The sequence below is a fragment of the Pempheris klunzingeri genome, chromosome 4 (genome assembly GCF_042242105.1).
Source record: "Pempheris klunzingeri isolate RE-2024b chromosome 4, fPemKlu1.hap1, whole genome shotgun sequence".
In the NCBI taxonomy this organism is placed as follows: domain Eukaryota; kingdom Metazoa; phylum Chordata; class Actinopteri; order Acropomatiformes; family Pempheridae; genus Pempheris; species Pempheris klunzingeri.
The window spans coordinates 26,275,267-26,287,265 of NC_092015.1; the positions used below are offsets into that span (position 1 = coordinate 26,275,267).

At 41.0% G+C, this 11,999-nt stretch overlaps 1 protein-coding gene across 1 annotated transcript; it reads left to right on the forward strand.

Moving 5' to 3' along the window:
- The first annotated feature begins 280 nt into the window (after positions 1-280).
- Positions 281-11,157, forward strand: serpine2 (serpin peptidase inhibitor, clade E (nexin, plasminogen activator inhibitor type 1), member 2). Its single transcript, XM_070829877.1, has 9 exons — positions 281-494; positions 2,529-2,807; positions 2,886-3,113; positions 3,874-4,071; positions 6,433-6,631; positions 6,719-6,816; positions 9,307-9,393; positions 10,130-10,213; positions 10,584-11,157. The coding sequence occupies exons 2-9, from the start codon at positions 2,546-2,548 to the stop codon at positions 10,619-10,621; spliced, it is 1,194 nt and encodes a 397-aa protein (XP_070685978.1). The 5' UTR covers positions 281-494; positions 2,529-2,545; the 3' UTR covers positions 10,622-11,157.
- The last annotated feature ends 842 nt before the right edge of the window (positions 11,158-11,999 follow it).

Sequence of the window (11,999 nt, forward strand, 5' to 3'; positions counted from 1 at the left end):
TGGTTCTGAAACCCACGACTGTGATGCTCTGAAGCAGAAGATGGCCTGATTAAGGGCAGTTTTCTTTGTGGGACTGTGCAGTTCCCTCTCCAGTGGCTGTATCTCTAAACATCAAGGCCAACTTTGGCAAACCGCAGCAGCAAAATTGTAAAGGGTGTGAAAATGTATTTCAGCGTAGAAATAAAACAAGATATGGGTTTTGATGGCGGGTTTTATTTTGAAGGCGTGCCGGAAGCTCATAGCCTGTGAGTTTAGTGGAGGAGACGCTGAAGGCGGAGTTCAGTCCTCTGATAAAGTCCTGTGAGAACCAGCGGTGGAGTCACTCAGTAGTAACGTTAGTGTTTGTCTCACTCTCACTGGAATAAACACGTTTCTTCACCCAAAGCGAACCGTTGTTTCCTGTTTGGGCGGCGGTGGGAAGCTTTAATATCCTTAACAAGGTTTCATTAGTTTCACCTGCGGAATAAAGTGGACATAACGGCAGCTGGTAACAGGTAAGGACGGTGGTTTTTAACGGTCCTTTTACTGTAAACTCAAATAATTTAGTCTCTATAAAGAGGTCCACACGATATATATGTGGTTTATCAGCGTGTAGCTCCGCATTGTAGTGCACAAGCAGCTCCTGCTGCCATTTAATACAATGTGTGCATAGCAGATGTTTCAGAGTGTGTTGTGTGTCAGTCAGGTGCGTTTGGTGTGACACCTTCAGTTAGCTATGAAGAACGTGAAGGCATCACAGGCAACATGTTACATCTGTGGGAGAAGCATTCAGATGTTTCACTCAGGTCTGTTAGAACTAAAAGTGCTGCATTCAAAATGTTGTAGATGTCAAAGTGCAACAGTATTGGCATCAAAAGTGACAGGACTCATTGTGAGGAATGACGCATTTCTGAATCATTGTAATGCTGCAAAATTATATCAGTGATGCATTCACGTGTTCATCACACTTACTGTTGCAGCTGGTAAAGGTGGAGCTCATTTTAATTATACTATTATTATTATTATTATTATTGTTATATTATTCTTTGTATACTGATGGGAATGTGTATCATAGTTAATTGGTTGATTTAGAAATATTATTAATAATCTAAAACTGCAAAGTAACTAGTAACTAAAGCTGTCAGATGAATGTAGAGCAGTAAAAAGTAGGATATTTGCCTCCAGAATGTAGTGAAGCTGAAGAATAAAGTAACAGAAACTGGAAACACTCCAGTACAAGTGCCTCAAAAGACTCGAGTATATGTACTTTACTTTACTTTACTTTGATTTATATGTGTAAGTTCAATAGTTCCATAGAAAAGTGTTGAGCTGCTCTCTGACTCCCACCAGGACTGGGTGCAGTTTTAATGTCTGAGAAGGAGGTCAAGGGTGTGTCATCTGTGTGTGTGCGCTCCATTCCTGGACATCTGACAGATTAACGTGACAATTTCTGAACAAAATCCTACTGTCTTATTGCAAATCTTTTGGCAACATAATCAATCTAGGAGTCCCAAATCCTCACGACACTATTTCAGGCACCATGGAAGCCCATCTCTGCCAGTGCGATGGAAAAAAAGTTAATGAGAACATTAAATGGAAAAAAAGGACATCATTTTGATAAAGTTTCTTATTATAATGCTTTACAGGATCTTTATTTAGCAGAAATGGGCTTCGATAGCGTAGAATTTACTAATTTGGCTGGATTTCTCTCTACGTCATGTGTTTTATCAGTGTTGTAGTTGAACATAGCAGTTGTATTGAACTTAATGCTGATTGGTCAGTCTAATTATGCCAGACACACACACCTACAGGGATTTTAGTGAGTTATGTCAAAAGTTTGATTTTGCCATAAAACAAAGTGTGTGCCGAGGCTGTGGGAGCGACCGCAGAGATTGAAACTGCAAATCAGTGAAGAATAAACCCTGATGGCTATAACGAAAACACCTAAAGCTTTTGTACAGTTCATACTGAAACCGTGGAGGAGTAAAACTACCAGTAAGAACATAGATGATCACAAAGATGTAACATGTCCCTCCAAGCCTGCCTGCCAGCCAGCCAGCCAGCAGGCCTCCTGGCCGGCTCCTGTTGCTGCATTCATTCTGCTTCAGTGAGTGGGGTGCTGGCTGAATCATTGTCCTAAAATGGTCTGAAAGATTTCATTTAGTCTAAAATTAAAATGAAATAAGAGCCCAGTTTCAGTAGGCTGGTCCATAATATTTAGACAGTGAGTAAGACTTAGTCAGCTCTGCAGCTCTGGATAAACGTCTTTGTTGCTACTGGGCAAGAAAGGTGCCAGTGATGATTGCAGTTAACCACAGTGAGTCATATGAAAGGGATATTAAACTCTCTGGGAAGTGTTTTTATAGAAAGGCCCATGGTTGTAGATTGTTTTCAGAAATCTGTACTTGCTCAGATTGTAGGTCTCATAATGATGACATATTGGTGAGGCTCAGAGGTAAGTAAGACATGCTAGGATAGCAAATGAGACGCTGAGACTGCCATGGTTATAACAAAGTGCCTCTACTGTTCTGCTCCTTGTTTTTCACCAGGTGCTGCAGAATTTAAAATGAAGCACCTCTCACTAGTGTGCCTGTGCGCACTGCTGACCTTGTATGGCCATCAGGGTGCGCTGTCCCAGACTCCCTCCTACGGTGAACGGGGCTCTGATCTTGGCATACAGGTGCTTCAACAAGTCGTCCGCTCCAAGCCCCTGGAAAACGTGGTGCTGTCACCCCACGGGGTAGCTTCCATCCTTGGGATGTTGCTACCAGGAGCCCATGGGGAGACACGGAAGCAGGTGCTCAGTGCTCTCCGTTACAAGAAGAACGGTAAAGACCCTTTCTGGCAGTAGAATACTGATGTCTAAGTGTTGGGTAAATGAATTAAATCGGGTTCTGTCTGCACAGGCCCCTACAAGATGCTGAGGAAGCTGCACAAGACTTTGACAGCCAAGTCCAACCAGGATGTAGTGCTGATCGCCAACGCCATGTTCAGCCAGGAGGGCTTCCCCATGGAGGAAGCCTTTGTAGCCACCAACAAAGCCAACTTCCAGTGTGAGAGCAAGAGCCTGGACTTCAGCAACACACAGGAGGCAGCAGAAGAAATCAACGAATGGGTCAACAATAAGACCAAAGGTAGGTCTGATGGCTGTACACAGCAGCTGTATACAGAATACAGAATATCTGTGTAAAGGCAGGGGTGTGCATTTATTCTTAAACAGTAACAGATTAACAAGAACCGTCAGAGTCAGATACAATAGATGGTGGTCACCAGTCGTGGCAGAGATGCTAAGCAATGCTCTACTGTAGACGGGATCAGCAGAAAAATGTATTACCTACCTAAAAAGTCATCTTAAGGTCACTCTAGATTTAGAATATTTTAACCACTTTACTTTGCTGTCAGACAGCCTTTTAAGACACAGAACTGAATCCATTCTCTCTCTCTCTCTCTCCTCACCTCATAAAATTGACAAAACAGTCATTTTTACCTCACAGAACATCAACAAAGTAACACCATTAGTTCATCCATTACTGATGTTGATGTTTAAGGTGGGCTTTTTTTCACTAACCGACACCAAAGTCACACAATGACACAAGCAAACTGACCTGTCCGGTGGCTTTGAAGCTTCCTGACCACCTCGTGGGGGCGCATGTATACTTATCTGCAAGTCTAGTTTATATTGTGTTCATACAACAAAAGCAAAGGCTATTCAAAATACCACTAAAGTCTTTTGTCTTCTTCGCAGAATGCTAATACAGCGAGACTGGTGCGCCTTCATTTGATGCTGCATTATTATTCCTGATCTGTGCTGAAGCGAATACAAAAGGAGATGGTGTTTTTTTTTAATCAACCCTTTCTGATTGAATACTGTTCCCGTGCTGCATTTTAATCCAGGTCACATCCCCAGCCTGATCAAAGCAGACATGCTGGACCCGACTCTAACCCGACTGGTCGCTGTCAACTCGATCTACTTCAAAGGATTATGGAAGTCGCGCTTCCAGCCCGAGAACACCAAGATGAGGCCCTTCAATGGGGGCGACGGAAATGTATATAAAGTGCCGATGATGTCCCAACTATCTGTGTTCAACATCGGTGAGTGGTGATGTGTGAGAGGCCCTGTCGGGTGTGACTATCTCGTCGAGTGTTCTTTTTTCTTTCACCATAAATTATAAGAAACTATTCCCCTTTTTTAGACATGCTGGATTTGTGGGTAGGCTGTTGAGGTATGTGTAGTCGTACTGAATCACAGACTTGTTAAATACTGTCAGTGGGTTAAGTTATGTTATGTTTACATTGAGTGTTTTCCAAGACTTGTTGTGTGCGTCCTCAAAGGATACCTCCAGTATTTTGAAACCTGGACCGTAGTGTTTAGTTGTCCAAGAGTCTGCTAGGTACAAAAAGTTTTGGAATCGGTCCAGTAGATCACCTCAGCCAGCAGTCTTCACCAAATCAAGTTCAGACAAATTGGCAACAGATCAAGTCAGGTCTGCCAATTTGATATATTGTAGATTTAATATATTGTAGATTTAATGATTATGTTGTTTGGATTTGGCAGTCACTGCCAGTTTATGATTCATAGGTCAGCTTGTGTTGCGTTGTAAGGAAACAGACTGAGACATGTCACATCTGTAGGACACTATTTAGTCCTGTGTGAAATGAAATGATATGCAGGTCAGCCGTCTATATTTAGATGAGATGTCAGCGTTGTGTTGGCACGGTGAGTGCTGTAGATAGATTCTCAAGCAGTGCTAGAGTTATACTAAGGCCACGCTCGGGCCATGAGGCACACACACATTTGCGTAAGTGAACATACCATAGCCTGTGAGTTTCTGATTGGATTATTGCCCCCACATTACTGCTCTTATCTCATCAGGAAAACACAAGTTTGTAACTCGGGCACTGAAATCACTTGGCTATGACTTGATACAGTTATGCTTAATGAATGTAATGGGATTTACACATATTTAGATTTACAACCCCAGAACATGATGTGCTGTGATTAGTTTAACTGCCGTATAAAGCATGGAAAAACTATAGGCTCAGTTGGATGGATGCTTGTTGTATGAGATCGTTTCTGCTGTGACTGCATTTAAAGGAACAGTTTGGACTTTTTGAAGGAGGTTTGTTTGAGGTACTTCTCCATACTCAGTGTGTTACCTAGATGGTGGTCTGCACATCCAAAGTTTCCCAGCACGGACGCTAACCAATGCACTGCTGTAGACGGAGGCAACAGAAAAATGCATACCACCTAAAAAAATCAAAATCAGTTTGCGTGAACCGTCAGATAGACCTTTCCTTTGGCCAGCCAAAACCATTCTTGTCTTTGTCTTCACTTGCTTCAAAGTCGCAAGACCCTTTTACAAAATGTACCCAGTTTACTGCCCCCTCAGTCGCTTGTTCGTGTTGCTGTGAGACTTTGGTGTTTTAAAAAGGTAGTTTAGGTCCAAACTAAGGTGTTCGCTCATTGATGGAGCCAGTGGTAGCACAGCAGTCTCTCTCGTTCTGTGAGGTAAAGACAGAGAGAGACTGGAAGCATGCAGATCATCTACTGAAGGTAATACACCAACTCTGGAAAAGTACCTCTAACAACCCCCCATCAGAAAATCCACACTATTCCTGTGAATTGAACATTTGTCGTTCATATTCTACAGTGAAGGCCTTACAAGAGGGAAATGTGTTGTTGTTATTTAAGGAGTCAAAGGGCCCTCATAGTCCAGCACACTCAATACCATTTCAGCCTTCAAGCAGTATAAACAAAAGATGTCTAAAAACACTATCCATGTGCAAATAAAAATAAAAGCATCTTTGTTCATTACTGTTTTGCTGATCATTCTTGCAATAACACAATATTCTCTCAACTAACAACCCGGTCAGGAGAGTCTTTTGCATGTGTTATGATAAACATCTGCTGTCTGGTGGGTCATTTCTGAGGAAGAAGCTGTTTGTTGTTGGGAAATGATTTTCCACTCCAAGTTTGTGTTTAATCAAGATAATGAGCAGCCACAGCCATCATGGTGGTAGACAAAGTTGTTCAACAGAAAATTCTGGCTAAAAACATTCTTACTTTACATAGAAATAATGTGGCTTACATAAATCAACTCATACAAGGAACAATGGGAATAAAAGTGGTTTTCATCCCAGTCTCCTGCATGACAACAAGTTAGAAATATGGGTTCTGTCGGCGCTCAAAAACAACATGGTCTAAGTTTCACACATTTTTGAACAGAAAAACTTTTATAGCAAAAGCAACTGTTTTTTATGGAATATTGTTCTTTACTCAATCCTAGTGGAGTGAGGAAAGGGAAGTGTTGTCATTAGTCACCCTCCTAAAAGGTTGAACAGATACAAGAAAGATATGAAGAAAAGATGAGTCATCGCTGTATCAGTGAATATAAGCTGGACTTAAGTTTCATACTGACCTCACGCTGACCTTTGAACCTCCCCTCCTGCCAGGCATGGCCACCACACCTCAGGGACTGAAATATAAGGTGATAGAGCTGCCCTACCACGGCAACACCATCACCATGCTGATCGTCCTGCCGTCTGAAGAGGACACGCCTCTGTCCCATGTCATCCCGCACATCAGCACAGCCACCGTGCAGAGCTGGACCAAACTGATGCACATGCGAAAAGTCCGGCTGCTCATCCCCAAGTAAGACCCCCCCAGGCAACAGTCGCTCTTAAGACTTCTACAGCTGAATGTGAGTGTAACATTGTGCCCATGCGCTTGTGTCTGCAGGTTTACTGCTGATGCGGAGGTGGATTTGGAAGGCCCCCTTTCAGCACTGGGAATAACAGACATGTTCAGTGAGAACAAAGCCGACTTCAGACACCTCAGTGAGTGAGACCGCAGTCGGTCCAAACCCTAAAGTGACGCAGTGCCTCAGAGCGTTTACAGCAGCCTTTTCTGGACATGAGGAAAGCTTGAAAATATGAAAGCGTGGTTGGCTGTTTACTGCCAGAGCCAGTAACAAGTATGAATTGTGTTTAGCTGCTCAGTGTGAAAAAACAGAATCACTCACGTTCATTTTCCCTCCCTCATCTTCTCCCCCAGTGATAGACTGAAAGGAGCCCTGAATGGAGCGCTCTGGTGCCATCATGTGGTGTAAATGTGTGGTGGCTTTTTGGTGTAAACAAAGGAGTTTATAGGATTAACACAGACATGAAAATTAACCAGGGCCTCTTTAACAGGTGTGGCTCTGTTTGTTATTTATCTTTATTCTATCTATTCAGGTTATTTCTCAGGGACAGTACATATTAATAAGCATTACTGTGAATATGCCTGAATTAGACATGAGGCTAGTTTTCATCCATGGTCCCTGGCCCAGTGTGAAGTCAGGTAAGGTATGTAAGGTATGCCAGTTACTTCTGCAAGTAGAACACAGACATGGGCAGCAGTAGAAGCAGAGCAAATTTCAGTTCAACAAAGCAAACACAGACAGGGCAGTGCAGCCTCATACAAGTAATGTATTGACAGACATTTGCTAAATGATGAAGGCATCCAGAGTTGTGCTGACATATCTGGTGGCTTTTAATTCATGTTGCGTGTCTAGAAAAAGGAGCTGTAAGTGGTGAGTTCCCTCATGTGGACTGGTGCAGCGTCCCAGTCATGTGCTGCTTTAGTTGACAGGGCAGATTGACTGACAGCAGATTTACTGGTTGCCTAACTAAGCAGCTGAGAGGGGAAGGAGCCATGCAGTGAAGATATAGATGAGACTTATATTTGCACGCTTGATAAGGTTGTCCCAGCTTTTTCCCAGTATATCACTTCCAGTGTGGTGTCTTTGAGATTTTGAAGCTGATTTTTAGGAAAATTCAGGCCTTCTGGCAGGCAGCAGGTGCATTAAAGTGTTTATTAGTTTGTTTTCTGCAGCGAAAGGATTTCAATGTTAATTCTGGTCTGTTACTGAAAACCAAATTTTATCGGGTTTTGGTAGAGTTGGTGATTCTGGTTAGACCCTGGATTAACGGGGGTGGGTCAAATCCAGCTCAAATCTGTTTAAGGCTTTTCCTAGTGGGGTTATCCTCCCAACTGATGTGAAAATCTCTGAGAATGTGTTCTTTCTTTCACATCAGGTTCACATCAGGTAATGGTACAGTGCAATAAGCATAAAGGACATTTCTGGTGATGTTCTACATTCCACCTCATTGCCATTGGGCCATATGATGTCATTACACTGAACAGACTCTTTCATGTAAATCAGGACATCTAGTGCCATCATGTGGTGTAATGTGACAATCACTTCATGCTTTTATGCTTTTACGCAATGATTAACCAACTAGACTAATAGATAAAATATTCATTGCTATTCAAGAAGCTGCATTAATTGTTATGTGTCTCAGATGTGTTGCTATGAGTCTCATAGCAACTATCATCCGGTATCATTATTATCATCATTATTATTATTATTATTATTATTATTATTATTATTGCTATTGTGGTACAAGATTTCTCTCGTTTTGTTCCTTGATTTCTTTGTGAGCTCTGTTAAACCAGAGGATAAACACACACATACAGTTCAGTAAAATACAACATCAGAATCAGCTTTACTGGCCGTGTATGTGAATACATACAAAGAATTTGTCTCAGCCCCATGTGGGTCCTTTTAGTGACCATGAATGTCACAAAAACTCTCCACTTAATGAGATACCTGTCAGCTCATATAGCTTCATGTTTCTGTTCATTTGTAATAAGTCAGTGTCTGGAGCCACTGAACCAAACTCCACAGAGCAATCACCACTACAGGATTGTAAAATTCTTATTTATAGCCCGTATGCTTTGTCTTGCACACCTGTATGCAGTCCAATTAAAGCACTGACATATTGACATGTCGCTGTAGGAAAACCAGAGATACAGATAATAAAATTAATGATAGCTGATTTTTTTTGCAGTCGGACTGGATTCTGCATGAAGTGAAGAAGGCCCCATCTGCAAATGTATCTCACCCTGTTCTACATAGAAATGCATGGGAAGCAAATTTGGGTCGGACTGTGCCATGAGGGAGAAGTCAATTAAGTACTGAGAGACCACACAGTTCAGCTCAGATCAGGCTAAATAAGTGTTTAACACCTGTGCGGGTGAACCCTAAGCATGTATGGCCTTGTAAGCATTTCTCATAAATAGTGTAGTTTGTCCACTGATGTTAGTATATTACTACACTCAGAATGTGCACAAATTAACTCTGTCCTACCCATCATGTTGGATGGAGACAGCATTGGCTGGTTAATATCAGATTGTTGATAAAAGGCAATGATGGTGTGGTATATCTATAAATAAACATGCTGTATGTGTCTAAAACTAGTACTAACAGTTACTGTTTGTCTCAGGTGCTGAGCCTGTGCATGTATCCAAGGCACTCCAAAAAGCTAAAATTGTGGTGAATGAAGATGGAACAAAAGCAGCAGCTGCCACTAGTGAGTATCTGTGTGTTGAGCCTTGTCTTTGACTTAGAGGATAACTGCTATTTTTAAACTAATTTTAGGCTAATCTTTACTTCTTTTGTTTGAAATGACTAGAGGTCCTAAAAAAGGTCCAGTAGGTGTACCACTGGCTAAGTCGGTTAGTTAGTGTTATTGTGCACAAATAATTAAAACACCAATGTTACACAACAACATAAACAGATGAATCAATCGAGGCAGCAGTGGATCAGCAACTGCCGTGGTCTTTGAGGTAAAATCCCTATTTTTGTCAGTGGAGTCTGGTGGCTTTGAATTGACCTATATAACAGCTGTTTCTGGTTAAACAAAAAGGATCTTGCAGGTTTATCTCTTTAGGGATCCTTTCCATAGTGTTGTCAGACACTTTGAATAACAATCAGAGCCTGTCAGTTGCAAATATAAGTACTTTTAGTGAATGTACTTTGATGGGTTGCAGGTGTCCAAAGGGATTACACTGCAGCCATTGCAGCCCAGGCAGCCTAATGCGATCTAATGGACCAGTTCCAAAGCTTTTTGTACCTACCACTCATTTAGACACCAAAAAGTGTAACAAATGGGTTTAAAAATACAGAAGTTGCACCAAACACAAAGCTATGTGCTTAATGTTAATGGGAATGCTCTATATAACAGTTTATAATGTACTTAAAGTATCAGTAACATAACAGTAACCTACAGTCTTACGTTTCTACAATGTGTTTGCTTTTGTGTGTAGCTGCTATCTTGCTGGCTCGGTCGTCTCCACCTTGGGTTACAGTTGACAGACCTTTCCTCTTCCTCATCAGACATAACTCAACAGGTACAGTCTTCTATTTCCATCTGGGTGTACTCACCTTTTTAAATGTATACTACATAATACATTTATATAGACACTACACTACAAACTGTACAGCGTTTTCATTTTGAAAAGATATATTGCATTGTATTGTATATTGTATTGTTTTTGCTTATTGTAAATATTTCTATTATATTTCTATTTTATAGATTTGCAGTGCTTGTTTTTTTTACTTATACCTATACTTATTTTATGCGTCATACTCATTTGGCAATAAACCTGATCTAACATTTTGTTCAGCCACATGAGAGATAAAGCAGACTCGGGCTCAGTAAAACCAGATAACCCAGATAAGTGGTGCCTGATGATGAGTTCTCCCCGTCTCTGTCCCCAGGTACCATTCTCTTCATGGGCCAGATCAACCAGCCTTGAGCCCAGCCACTACTGGCCAGCCCGTGGTTCTATCATAGGCCAGCACGCTTCTACACTGCCACGCAGGAACACACACACACACACACACACACACACACACACAAGTTTGCTGTAGACGTATGTACAGTGTGGACAAATGTTATTTGTTTTAAATATTGCCTTTTATGTTACCCATTTTCTGTAATGCATAACATGCGTTATAAAATGTTTTGCAGACTAAATTTTCCAGCTGTTTTAATTTTTTGTAAACTTTTTTGAATTTATTACATTTTTAAAAGACTTTGAATGTCAATTGTGTATTTTTTTGACTCTGGAGTAGGATGATCAGTTTATCAGTTTATCATGTCACTGTTTCAGTTTAAACGTTCTCCATCTCATGTTACTCCAGTCTGTTTTTAGTTTCACTCCTAAGTTATGGCAACGTACATCACATCTGGAACGCCTTGTATTCAGCTACTTTATACTTGTTTCCCTCACAGAGGACGTCTTCTGTTATTCATGTTTGATCAAATAAATACACATATTTATAACATGAATGATTTTGCCTCACTTATTTATCGGTGACGGTATTGCATTTTCAGTTATAACATAGTCAGCTATAGAAATGAGTCATAGTGCTTCTTAATTAATTCAGACTTTATTCAGCAACTATTAAAACGTGCCCCTGTATTTTCGATGAACCACTCGCTCTGTTAAAGGTCAGGGGTGGCTGGAGCTATCTAAGCACACCACACAAGAGACTTCTGGTTTTGGAATCTGAAGTTCTAATTGATTTCCAAATTTAGAAATGGCCTTTCCATTTGATTTCCAGTTCATTTCTAAAATGTTTTATCTACAGTTTTAAAATGTGAAGGAACAGTTCTAGAATGTTCTGGCACAACTCACTTACACTACAGGACAGAGTCTGGGATAACTGCTTAAAATCACTACTTACATTCAAGTTACTCATCCAAGTAACACTCTGTTTCTTTGAAATCAGATTGCTGTGAATCTGTATTAGTCATTCACAAGTTGTCTTTCTTGAACTGTGATTTAACAGTTAGAATCTGAAGATCTAAAATGTAAATTCTAGAATGATTACAGTTGTAAAATTGAAATTAAACCAATTTTACGTCTGTCTGTGTCTGTCTGAATTCTCTATTGTTGATTAGTTTCTCACTCTTGGAGCCTTAGTTCTAGAATTTTCCAGATTTAATCCTCTAAAAACTGTCCCCTCACAAGTCCTGAATGTTAAACAGTTTACAGCACGTTCATTCACTACGGTAATATCTGCTCACGGTGGGTTTCAGTTGTTTCCGGTGTGAATTGGTCGGGAGCATTCTCGCCGTCATTACGGTAATCCTGACAGCGGCTCCGGTGTCAGCTGATCCTCCTTCAC

Coding starts and splice junctions, on each gene's coding strand:
- serpine2 (XM_070829877.1), top strand. CDS start 2,546: ATGAAGCACCTCTCACTAGTGTGCCTGTGCGCACTGCTGACCTTGTAT. Junction 6,632..6,718: donor GTCCGGCTGCTCATCCCCAA/GTAAGACCCCCC, acceptor TTGTGTCTGCAG/GTTTACTGCTGATGCGGAGG. Junction 10,214..10,583: donor CATCAGACATAACTCAACAG/GTACAGTCTTCT, acceptor CTCTGTCCCCAG/GTACCATTCTCTTCATGGGC.